Source organism: Falco naumanni, chromosome 2, assembly GCF_017639655.2.
Source record: "Falco naumanni isolate bFalNau1 chromosome 2, bFalNau1.pat, whole genome shotgun sequence".
Lineage (NCBI taxonomy): Eukaryota > Metazoa > Chordata > Aves > Falconiformes > Falconidae > Falco > Falco naumanni.
The window spans coordinates 44,374,478-44,388,001 of record NC_054055.1 but is presented as its reverse complement, the minus strand read 5'-3'; the positions used below and the strand labels follow the sequence as shown (position 1 = coordinate 44,388,001).

Genomic DNA, 13,524 nt, shown 5'->3' with positions numbered 1-13,524 from the left:
ATTTTCAGTAGGCTAAAAATATACTGCAACGTTGTAAACATTTTTAGAGAACACTATGTGTGTATTTGTGTAGTATGTTTGTGTACATATATCTGTGTTTGTGTGAATAGTATATTCTATATATTTTACATAAAAGTGTTTTTATGCAGATAGACAAATTCTGCATTTGTTAACAATACAAAGTAATGCAACATGTATATAAAACTTGAAGAAAAGCTGATCACGAGGTGGGAAGCAGGAGCACACATAGTTTGGGATTTAGCAGTAGTGGCATGTTACAGAGTTACAGAGGATGAGCTTGCTTGATTTGCTGGTCACTGGTCACCCTCATGATTTTCGGGTTTTGCTTGTGATTTTAACCTTGAAATCATGAAGGCCTCTCCGTGGTGGTGCTCCACTGATGTTCAGATAGGAACACTGGCTACACCTAGAGGTGAAGTGATTCTGGTGGCTGTGACAGCAACACTGAGAAGTTCCAGTCGTTTCGGAAGAACCTCTGGACAATGAAAATTGAGAGAGAAATGGTTAGGAAGAATGGAATAGGAGTCCTAGGAAGAGAGACGGCAATCAGATATAGGTATTGTATTTGGTGACAACATTGTGATGTGAGATTGTTATTCCTCTGCAGAGTTACCACTGTTCTTCCTAGTATGTCTAGGTCTTATTTGAAGTCTGTATTTCAGCAGCGCAGTGCTTTTTGCCTGGTGTACATTCTGCATGAGTGGCTATGTGAGCTTCTCAGCTATGCACAGGAGCATGCTGCAGGATTATAAAGCCTAAAGAAATTATTTTCCCATCTTCTTCCAAACTCATGATTTGAGAGGGTGGGCAGTTCCACAGATACTGTGATTTTTTTTTTAATGTTGGCACTATAGGTTCTAAAGAAAAGGATGTTCATTTTACACTTCATTCTGTCATGACTTATCTTGAGAAAATAAAGGAAATATTTTACAGTTCATAGCAACCCTTGAACTCTTACTATTTTATTTACTATTACTTAATCATGCAATTGCTTTATCTGTATCATAACATGGCAGGATTTATTTTAAAGTTGATGTGTCTAATGCTTGCTTCTTTTTGCCATATGTTAGGGGAATTAGTCAGACACATTAATAAGGAACATATCTGTTTTATAATAAGCCTAGCAATAATACTAGATCAACTGCTGAGTCCTATATGGAATTTTAAGTCCATTATCAGTACAGAAGATTTAATTGCACCTTTAATGGACCATCATAGAGTTATTTGAGGAACAGGAAGTTCTATGCTTATTGTATATATCCATCATAAATGTTTTTAAGTTATATAAACAAATATCCTCTTACTTTGTAGGTAAGACGCTTTGTAAAGCTGCCCATTTCTTTTATTGTTCATTTTCTGCAGACACAGAATACAGGATCTGATAGTGTCTTCCATTAAATCTGAAAAACCTCCTATTGACTTCACGGCCAGATTGGGTCCTTGAGCAGTGTAAAATAGAGCTGACTTGAAAATGTACTGCTGTTCTCTGCAGATTGTTCATCTTTTGTGGCCTGCTACAAGGATTCCACTTCCTACAGCTGTATCTTTAATTGAGAATACATTTTAATAAATATTTTATTTTAAAAGGTATATGGAGACCTAATATACTAAAATAAAATACAAGTTACTGACTGTAGGTTATCTTAATGTTTAGGTGTGGGAATTCTGCATAGCACTCATTAGCAAGTGTGTATTCAGGATAGCCAAAGTGCTAGTATATATACAGAATAATTCTCCTACAGAGGTATCCAGACAGCTTTAGTGCTGTAAATGTCTATTGTGTTTATTCAATATGTTTGAGAGAATTATACACAACTATAGCCAGTAGTAGCTCTGGCTATCCTGTACTTGATGCAGGTTTTCTTTTGAGATGGTTTACCAGGCCTTCAGTTTTACCAAGCTCCGTTTCAGAAGTCCCTTCCTTCTCTCCTGAATTCCTATAAGCATTTTGGTTGCTCTTCATGTGTCAGATAAGAATAAAAGGCCTTTAAGTTATGGCCTTACTCAATTTCTTTTTTATCTCTCTTCAGTGCACAAAGATGGTAAAGAGCAAAGAGAATGGGGAAATTATTCTGAGTAGGAGCATTCTAAGTGATGGGAAAGTTATCATCTGCTCTGCCAAATAAAAATAAAAACTTTAAAAAATCTAAGAACATGAAAAAAATTGAGAAAGGGCACAGGAAAATGTAAAGACAAGGGAGAAAGTAGGAAGATGGGGTACACCCCAGAAGCTTGAAAAATAAAACTAATGGAAAAGGAAAACCAGAGGGACACTAGACAAGAATCACTGCGTCAGAGTGATTGATTCCAGTCTGTTTTTTTCCCCAGCAGTTCTGATAGGACCTAGACAACAAAAATTGTACAGGGGTGTGCAGAAGGTGTGAATTTTTACAGCTGTATGAGATGTACATTTGTCTGCTTTCAAGCCAAACTTTTCTTTCTCTCAACAGTTACAGTAAGCTTGTAGAAGTGATGCCACATATGTCAATGATAGCCAAGCACTTCAAAAGTTTCAGCATTCATTTATATAGGTTTATCTTACACTATTGTTTTCCTGTATATCTAATAAGATTTTTAAAGACTAGTTTGGAATAAAAAGGTTAGACTAAGAAAATTAAACCAGAAACAAGTCTGAAATCTTATAAATGTTTGCTGATTTCACTTGGATCAAAAGAAGAGTTTCATGCAGACTTGAAGAGTTCTGATACAGCTTGTACTTTTAGATGAATTATATTCTGAAATATAAGTAGTGTTTCATAACTATGCACTGTGGAGGATTAATATGCTTCATAATGTGCTTTACTCAAAGGGAGCAACACTTTCTATCCTATAGGTCAGAGAACTAAATAATTTTTCTGTTTAAAAACAATAAATCAGAATCTTTGTATTGCGATGAGAATAGATGCATATAACATGTCCATGTCCCCGGTGAAGAAAAAATTTCTTTATATTTTTAAATTAGGTGAAAATATGTAATGGTAGAATGTTCTCTTCAGCTTTTTCTATATCAAGAGTTATTGGCTAGGTGAGCTTACTGTTTCTCATGTTCCTTCTCCATCACACATATCTCACTTAAATATATGCTCCTCACTTGGTTGGAAAAAACATTGAGAGAGACATGCTTACATCTTTAACACAGTAATTGTTCAGTTATTCTCATTCTCATTTATGGAGGAAGGATGCTATACTTCACTGATACTGATTAAATATCCTATACTGGGTTCTATATAAATAGCTACAAATGTGCACAATGGTTACATTACATGGTATATTTAACAACATAGCTAAATCAGAAGGTATGAGCTATGCCTTTAGTGATGGCAGTACTAAAAATTGCATGCAAGAATATTTTTGCTCTGCAACCATGAAGGAAATAATTGCTGTTCAACACTATTCAGTTGAGTTTGCATATCAGTAAAAACACATGCACAGAGGCTCCACCTACATTCCTAGTGCCCTAGCACTGATATGAGTGCAGCATATATTAAAGCTTTAGAAGGTGTTATAGTATTCACAATTTGCAAAGTGTGTGTAATTTTCAACGGAATTAATTTGACCACTGTCAGATGAAATTGCAGTGGTGATGTTCAGGGGTTTTGGGGGTTTTTATTTTTTTATTTTAAACATGAGATTTATGGGAGGACTACTTCTGCTGAGGTGTTAAAATCTTGAGGTTTCTTTTTTATTCTTTTCAGTTCATTGCAGATATAAATATATAAAGCAACTTTTTCTTTTTCATATTTTAGATGGAAGACTTTATTTGAAAACTACTGTCATGTATTGAATTTTTCCTGCTGAAAATAGCTGTGCTACATTAAAGAACTTTGCAGTAAGACATTGGCTCATAAGGAGTTCTGTGGAAACAAAGCGTTTTCAAGCCAACTTCTTCAACTTCATTTATCAATGTTCTTCAAATTTTTAAGAATTCTGCAAGAGTGTCCTCCTTTGGTTATCTCCCGTGGCTCAACCTGGAGACCTAGAGAATGTTTGTAAATGTACAGTAGCACTCTTCTAACAGTGAAAATCTGCGTCTCTGCGCCGGACTATTGTATCCAAAATTACAGGTGGGTCAGAACAAGGCTGAGTATTCCCTTTTTCAAGGAATGCAGACTCTGTCTGATGATTCTATATTTGAGCACATCAAATGATCCTTCCAGCAGTGTCCAAGTACACTTACAGACTGTTATATCATACCGAAACCAGCAAGACAGCTCAGAAATGAACTTGTAGAGGGCATAAGAGGATTCTTATTAAAAAAAAAAAAAAAGAAAAAAAGAAAAAAAGAAAAAAATGGTAAAAGAAAAAAAAATTGATACATTCAGTTTGCAAACTATAATCGTGGGTTTTCTTCTAAAGACATTTTTCCACATGCTTTCCAAGAGACCAACACATATATGTTAGACTACATTAAGTGAAATGGAATTTTGTGTAAGTGAAAAGAAATGCTGAATGTAAACAAACTGTTTTACTGTTCACAAAGTCTCTTTTCCTAAAATAATAAAAAAAATACAATAAAAAGAGTAATAATTTCTCATTGTAAACTGGCAGGGGTTTATGAAATAAAAGACTTCGCTTCTTATCAGACTGTTGGTCACTTGTACAGTATATAACACAAATCACACAAGGAAGGTATTATGTATGCAGTAGAAATCTAGAGTTTAGGAAATGAAAATTTTAGATAATATTGTTTTGTCACCCTGTTGGTCAGAAAGACACCTTTCTAGTTTTAACGCATGCAGGCATGTAAATATTTGTCCTGGAGTCACAGTATTACTGAATGAGATCTTAAGCATCTGGTAACAAGTCAGAATTCTGTATCAGCCACTTTTATTTGTATATTGAGCCCTGATTAGTGCCCTGGTTAGAGCACTTTTAAGAATGGACTGTGGCTGAGCAGCAAGTCAAAATGCCAGAAATATTTTTATATGTTAATGTCATATTACGTCAATGTTGCTAAAAAGAGAAAACCTAACAAACACTTGATGTATCAGTCCAATTCCACGTAGAACTGAGTGATACGGTTGAAGTCTAATTGTCCCTCCCACCTTGTCTTAGGGATGGGTGGTTATGTGTTACTTTCACTGTCGTTATGAAAGCTACAATATGTGTTTTCACCTTTGTGCTGATAACTGGAAGTAAGCTACAACACAGTGCTTATTACATTACTAAAAATTATGTTCTTTGCGTACTTTTGGGTTACCCCTTTAAAGACTGATTTTGTGAATCAGTGCTATTACTGTAAGTTTTGTGATTATGCTTTCTTCATCTAATGTTTTATGCATATAAAATATTATTTATTACATGGAAACATATCAAAACCTTAAATGTCTAAGATGCCTAACTTAAAGCAAATATTTCTTTAAAAATAGTTCTGATTGGATATTAATATTATTTTGTCAAAATAAAAATAATCTAATGTTTTGTAAACTCTAGCACTGAGCTTCTATAGTTTGTAGGTCTTCCTTGCAATACTGGTACACATTTATTTTGTGCAGTTCATATTTACTTCACCACAATCCTTTTTTAACAATAGAAAGATGTATATACAAGTTCACATCACAGTAATTTTTTTTAAAGAAATATTGAGCAATATTTTTCATTAAATATTGTTACCTAATACTTTGTAGTGATATTATTTTCTAACCATGATTCTTTCATAATTTTCATAGTTGCTTGAACACATATGGGATTCTGTACTCCAGTTTTTTCATATGCAGTCTTTAAAGGGTTAACAGCTGTAAAGTTAGATGGACTTGTGGCAAGCTTTTGAATCATTCATATCTGAAAGAGAATTAAAAGCCTACAACTGAAATATGTAGTAGCATCTACCATTGCTCTGCTCCTTGCATAGAGTCACCTGTAAGTAGGTTTAGTAGTTTTACAGTATATACTTTCAAGACCTTTGGGAATGCCTCAGTGTTTGGCTTGGTACATAAATGGAAATGTTAAGGATTAAGGGGGAACCAATTTATAAGCTGGATGTTTAGAAAGAATCTTGCGAAACCCAGTGTAAATATTACAGACCATGAGATGTTACCGTAAGTTGATTTTTTTTTTTTTTTTGCCCCTCTTTAGTTATACAGGTTTTGGGTTGGTATTTTGTTTTTGGGTTTTGATTTGGATTTTTTTGGGGCATAGATTATGAAGAGAAGTTGTGCTCATGTTATTGTTTATATGCTTTTGTAATCTTAAAGATATTAACGTCTAGTTGTTCTATATTATAACCACATTTGCGCTCTATGCAAGCCCTTGGAACAGAACATACTCATCTTCATGTAGGACCTATGAAAATTGTCTATTTTTATCTATATATTTAAAGTTTTCTAAAAATGAAAAAAGGTTATTACGAATTTTGTTGTACAAAATCTGTACAAAAATCTGTTTTTACATCATAATGCAAGAATTGGAAATTTTTCTATGGTAGCCTAGTTATTTGAGCCTGGTTTCAATGTGAGAACCACGTTTACTGTTATTGTATTTAATTTTCTTTTCTTTTCAACAATCTGCTAATAAAACTGTCTGAAATCTCCCTGTGACTTTATTTACAGTTCATCTTTATTAAATTTTCTGAAATGTATAACATCAGAGGAATATTTACTTTCTAATGGGAGGCATCTAAAAACAACATAAGTCAGCTCTTTGTAATGTGAGGAGAACAATGCTGAATGATTTTATTTAACATGCAACTGCTTCTATCTCTAATATGAATTACTGTGGTGAAAAACATCATAAAAGCACACTCTGTAGTTATTGTTTAACAAGCAGATTTTCCATATTTTTTTTCTTGCCAGCTAAGCAAACTGCCCCCATCTACATGATTTATTTATGTACATTTCTCAGTTTATGAAGCTGTTATTTGTACCTTTTTCCTTTATATTGTGATATTCCCATGATTCTTATTTCACAAAGCTTTGTGCTGAATAATGTAAAGTGGACACATTGATGGAACAAAACATATTATTCCCTTAACTACAAAAATGCAGGGGTAATCTGGTTGTTTTTTTCTCAGATCTCCTTCATTTGATAAAATGTGTTTAGAAACACAGTTTTTAACAAACAGCAAGTATTTAAACACTTAAATGGCATTTGGAGAAATAAATAGTTCTGGCTTAGCATATCTTTTAAGTGGCATTGTGAGGGGGGAAAAAAGGTGATTTTTTTTAAGGTAAAAGATGGTTATTGAAAAACAAATCTGAAGATAATTTTGCTGACAAAAAATTCTGAAGTCAGAGGTGTAGGATTGATAGTGAGTATTCTTCCTTATTGCTCTGCCTTGCCTGGCCTTGCCTTACCTTCCTCTCCCTTTTCTTCGCTTCCTTTCCAAGCCATACCTATGTGAATGCTTCTGCTTTCATTAGGGAGCAGGCTTGCTTGGGAAAGCAGAAGAGATTAGCTTTCTTGGACCAGCCCATTTCATTATCCCTAGATGGTCTGGGGACTGGAAGTGTGAGGCTGATGGGCTTCCTGGATTCTGGAAGGTTATTATTGCTGGGTAGCTGATTAGGATTTGGGCTAGCTGTATATAGGGCAATTATGGTTTCCTTCATCTGCATTAAAGTGTCCTGCATGTCTACATTAGTAAGCATCCCAGCTATGCCATAACCAGCTCCCCTGCTATAAATTCTGGCACAGCTAAAGCAGAAGAAAAGTGAGCTTGTTAATTGCTCAGTCTAGCTTGCACCCAAGACTGAATGATCTCTACAGTGGCAGACTAGCAACATGCCTGTGTGTTTTTAACCAAGCTGGGAAACAGTTGCTTTCAGCAGGAAGGACCATGCCCTCACCTAAGTTTCACCCTATCTCCATTAACAAATAAATCATGGCTTTATCTGTCCACAGTAGCTGGGATTTAACAGAGCTGGGGCTGGATAGGCCAGTAGCTAGTCAGGTGTTGGTACTCCTTGTTACAGTAAAACCAAGCTCTGTCAAAGCTCAGGTCAAAATCAAGAAGAGCTCACCCTAAATATATCTTCCCTATAATTTAGTGGTAGGTTACAGTCAGATCCTGAAGAACTTTGGGGTCAGCAGCTAGATGCCTGAAATTTTAGGAAAAACCTTGAGAAACTGACAGACTCAACTGAGAAAGAATTAATTATTTTTTTTTTTCCCTATGGAAAGAGATTTTAAGGTTGAGTTTTGACCTGAAATGTAAACTTCTTCATTTGTTGAAGGTGCTATAAATTCTTGAAAAATGCTTCATTTGTTATTTGCTTACATGTTATTTGACACAAGACTGTGCAATAAACAAAGCCTGAGGCCAAGATTTTCAAGCATGACTGCTGATTACAGATACTTCTAGTTTTGTTGTCCTAACTTCAGCCATTTTCAATACCTTTCATAAAATGCAATGTCCTAGCTCAAGTGTTCTATGAAACTTACTTCTTCAGTAGCTGCTGTCTAACTCATCCACAAGATACTGAAGATTTTATTAGTGTGCTGTTGCTGAGCAGGAGCTCATCCTGATCAATGACAACGGTTCCATGACCATCAGTATCACACCATTTCAAGCAGAAGCCTCTTCTCTAAAGTAGTAAAAAGCTTCATTTTCAAAGGAAGAGGAAACAAAAACTTTCTGAAATTAAAGCTCTTAGAAGGAATCAAGTTAGAAATAAAATAGGCATCCAGAGTACCTGGAAGCTTTACAAATGTTCACACAAATGTCAAATACTACTATGCAATTTGGGAGAATTTGCATGTAATCTGTGGATAAAGATGATTTCTTGATCCAAGTTATAGTAACAATGTTTATCGTAGTCCATTGAATTGATTAATTGATCCTCTAAATTTGAATCATAAACATAGAGACAGATTCATCTTGGTGTATGCAGCAAAAGGACAAGAATAAAAACAGTTACCAGTTGCAACAAAGGAAATTCCAACTAGATAGAAGTGGGGGAAAAATCAAAATGAGAGTGATGAAGCACTATAACAGTTTTCCTGTTCTTCCTGGGCAAGTTCTAGTATTTCCCATCTTTGGAGGTTTTCAAACCTGAGTTGTGCAAGGCACTCAGAAACCTGATCTAACTTTGCTCAGTTTAACGAAGGTTGGCATAGTTGACCTTCAGAGGTCCCTTCCAGCCTCAAGTTTTTATGGTTCTAGAACTACAAAACTTAAATGCACGATGCCCTTGTAAGTGTAACACTTTCTGTACTTTAGTTTAAGAAAAAGCAAAATTTTATCCTGTAAATAGCCAGTTATCAGATCTAGAATAGAAATTGCTGGGATGTGTTTTAGGATTCACGGCTTTTTGATCTTCTGTATCAGGAGGCCAGAAGAATAAGCTGCACTGATAGCAAGGTGATAGAAGATACAGAAAGTGAATACAGAAGGGATAAAAAACCCCCCACTTATTGTAGTGCAGATATAGTTCATTTAAATAATGTAAATCGAAATTTTAGCAATTTTGTCAATTGGTTCTTAGACCAATTTTCTAACAATAAATAAATAAAAGGCAAGTAATAACAAAAAGAACAGCTGTTGAGGATAAAGAAAGTGACTGGACTTGGAGTGAACTTTCCCATTCAATTTGTGTGTGTATACTGGCCAGACAGTCTTCGGGAAAATTGGAAATGATGAGCTGGAACAGATCCTTCTTTTAAAGTATACTTCCTTTATTTTTTCAGATTGCATTCTTGAAATTGGTTTGTGCAACCTGTTTGATAATGCTATAGATTTTTCCCACTCTGAGATACAGAGGACTTTGAAAGAGTTAATTTGATTTGTTGTTTTCCTTCGAGTAGGTGTTGTCATGCAGGTTGGGAAGCTGATGTATAGAAAGGTTAAACTTCCAAAACTGCAGAGACAAAAGGAGTGTCTGTGTGCTTCACTGTCTGTACCTGTGAAGTTGCATCACAGTACAAGTGTATTTATTTAGGGCTCAGTGCTGACAGATTTTGTAGGTTAAAAAAGGCTTTTGTTTTGGGGGTGTCAATTACTGGGTGAATTGTAAAGTAGGGAGAAGAAAAGGGAAGTTGTGGTTAGGAGAACAGGCTAAGAGAATGAGGCTGCAAAAGAATTTTGAATAGAATGTACAGATGGTGAAAAAGAGATTTGAGCTGTCAAGATGAGAGTAAATAGTGATACAATAAAGAGAAACTGGATTCTAAAGATACTCTTTAGAAAGGTCTGTTAAGATATAGATGCAGCAAACAAACTCATTTGGCAGGCTCCTGGGCAAGCAGACATTGTTTTCAATTCCATTCAGAAGCAACTAATAACCATTTGGCTTCTGCTCACTGTGACCAAACTGATGCTGCAGAATCTGGCTTTTCAGAGATGGGATGATATATTGGAAGCTAGAAATAAGTTTCCACGTGGATCTCTTGAACAATCTGAACTCAATTTAACAATTGAAGAGGACAGAGATAAAGTATTACCTTCTTTGTGAGCTGATCAATAACAAGCACACCTCTGGGAAACAGATGCTAGTATTACCCTTTGAAGCCATTTCAGTAGCGGAAGCTGAACAAGTTCACAGGCCACCTTACACAGAACCTACAGAGGCAGTAAATAATAATAAGAAAAAGCTCTAATTCTCAGTTTCTTCCAGGTGAGATCTTATCCTATCTGCCTCTGACTCAAACCTCTACAGCACTGTGAGTGTACACGTGGCATCTGGTAAGAAGATAAGACTCAAGTGGTGAATTAAGGGTTGAAAACAAAATTGCTACAAAAGGTGAAAGTAAGCTATAGACAAACCCAGAGAAAAAAGGTAAATGAAAAATATTATAGTAAAAAATAGTCCATGGATTTCAGAATTCAAAATGCCTAAAAAATCCTCCAGCAGCCTCCACATGCGTAATTCAAAACTGTAATAAATAATCTGCCTTTTTGAAGTATGTAAAACTTGCTAATTGTTTCCACAACTGCCCTGAATGCTCTGTGGGCACTAATAATAATATTTCAGTTCCTCTGTGAAGCACCTAGGTGCCTGGCTCCAGCATCACCTCCTCTTGGGAGCCAAAACCTAAGGTGAACAATGTGATGCGTGCGCTCAGAAGTGTCACCACATAAGCAAGCAGAATCATCGAAAGAAGGAAATACACAGCTGCCGACTGCAATTATTTCCACAGTTCCACAGCCTGAGAGTCCCATACCCCATATGCTCTACTACTAGGCTGAACAACCTGCTCTTGCGCTTGTTCTTTTTTTGCTGCTGTTCCTTCTTCCCCGTGCATACCAAACTGTAACTATTTAGTGTTAACACTCTACTGGTAGAGAAGGGAGGGAGTGTGAACCCTCCAAGAGTAGGAAGCAACCTGAATCAGCCGTCTCACACTTTCTTGGGAAAGTGTGCCTACCACTTGCCTTGAGAAGTGGACAGACCTGGTGTCCTGTAGCTCCGTCTCTTAAAAGCACACTAGAGGTGTGTCTATATTAGAAATCTTACATGCAAAAAGGGGCTTCTGTAGCATGAATTGGCCTAGCATCTGTGCTTGTGCATACAAGCTCTTGAAGCAGTTTCTTTTCCTGGTGGGACCTAGTCATGGAAAAGGACAACATCTAGATTTTGCCACTTTCAATGTGGACCCTAGCAGATGGTGCTCTGTACAGGCCTAGGACCAGCAACTGGTGGAAACTTCATTGCTGGTAACGCCATGGTGAGGCCATGCAGTCCTATAACTGTAAGAGATTGCACCACGTCATACTGTGGTACTTCCCTCCCTGTACCACAGTGATCAGCAGTGGAAACACTCAATGACTGGAACGGTTGGCCTCTGCAATTGCATGGCCTCCAAAGGTCAGTGCATTACCTCCAAAGATCAGATGAACCCCGCTGAGGTTCAGGTTGCAAGTGGAACTGATCCATCAGAGCTGGTCAGTGACACTTTGGCTGAAGTGAGGCTTTTGAACAGGCCACGAGGGGACCAAGGAGACGTCAAGTAAAGCGGTAAATGAATGGCATCAGGGATATTGTGCTCTGCCATACTTTATCTTTGTATAAATTATGCTCAAAATAATAAGTTATTTATTGATTCAAAAGGGGGTTTTCTTTTTTTTTTTTCATGCCAGGTGTTACTGGAGTGGAGACAGATCATGACAATAATGAGTAGTGCTTTTCCTTTTAATTTACTAAGCCACTATCAGCATAAAAAAGAGATGTATCTGGGACTGTAGGAGAAGTGTATTTTGTTGCGAGAACAATAGCAGGCACTTAGGACTCCTGCTGACCCTGGACCCTCCTATTATACTTGCGCGGGTAGATGAGTTGTACAATGCATTTTTCTAATGTATTTCTGTAGTTGTATGTTATATTCAAGTTTAAAAATACTTCAGCCTTTTAACAAATGCTGCATATTCTTGTAAGTGATGGTCATTAAAGAGAGTGCCACTATATCACTCCTTTGTATTTAATTTGGGGCAGAAAGAGCAAACTGTATTTTGAGCAAGGTTTATTCCTTTTTCAATTTAAGTAATTTCTTTTCTAATCTAAGCTGGCCAAGTTCAATTTAAATTATTGTGCGAATTGTTGGTGAGTTTCTTTTATTTGAATCAGCAAGCATTTGGCCATGGCAAATGAGCTGGCAAACAAAAACATTAGTACCAAGGGACATCTTTGAAAACTGCAGTTTGCTTTTGTACACTGTGAAGAGTTTTCAGTGTTAGAAGTTATATTATTCTTAAATATTGTTCCATTCAGGGTAAAAAATGCTGCTTTCTTCTTTGATTTTCATCCCATTCTTCTATCATTGTATGCAAGGAATGAAGTTAATAGGAATGCAGGTAAAACCAGAAGAGTTCAGGTTCAACCAGTTCTTCTCCATTTTGGTCTTTTAACTCGGTGACACTCTTATAATCCTTAATTTTTTTTGTAGCTAGTAAAATTTTCAAAATACACATAAAAAAATCTCAAGTGATTTCGCATATTTGATTAGGCTTTACAATGCAATAACTGGGGATTCTCAGCCTGCAGACCACAGAGAGCTGAACAGAAGCATCTACTTGGCTGACAATATTTCTATCAGACTCCTCAAATGCAGAACAGGAGCTAGCAAGGACTACATGAATCATTTTAGCAGCAGCCATAGCTGATCCTATCTGCCATATTTCTCTGAGTCACTGCTTTACCTGCTAACCGTACGTTCCTCTGTAGTTCTTCTGAATGTATGCAATAAATCCAACACCTGCAAGCAGGCCTATGTGTACAAGGCTTTACTTACATCTTGTGCTTCCGGAATACACTGATTTTACTGAGTATGTGCAAAACTGCCATCCTTTATATATGCAATAAACTAGAGTTTTCCATGACATGAAAAGCGTCATTACTTATGCAAGGCAATCAGCCTAAATGTACACATAGGACATCCTAAGATGTGGCACAGATTATATACCATGACCCTCCTTCAATCTTAACAAAACATAGTCAAAAAAAACCCCTCAAAACCCCACCAACCAATCAACCAACCAGAAAGGTTAGAATTATTCTTTTAGGCTATTATAACAGAAAACTGAATGAAGTTAGAAGTTTCCAAGTCATAGGAATGTGATCATTCATGCTGCTG

The 13,524-nt window shown here is 36.3% G+C and overlaps 1 protein-coding gene across 6 annotated transcripts in view; it reads left to right on the top strand.

Annotated features, from left to right (window-relative positions):
* DACH1 (dachshund family transcription factor 1) overlaps positions 1-6,550 on the top strand; it is a 370,345-nt gene extending 363,795 nt beyond the window's left edge. For 4 of the 6 annotated variants that reach the window (XM_040584157.1, XM_040584156.1, XM_040584154.1 and 1 more), the window contains one exon: positions 3,768-6,550. In XM_040584157.1, the coding sequence (XP_040440091.1) occupies positions 3,768-3,805 (38 nt within the window). In that variant the 3' untranslated portion in view covers positions 3,806-6,550. The remainder of the gene's footprint in view (positions 1-3,767) is intronic. The other 2 variants (XM_040584159.1, XM_040584155.1) reach the window with 1 other exon arrangement.
* The last annotated feature ends 6,974 nt before the right edge of the window (positions 6,551-13,524 follow it).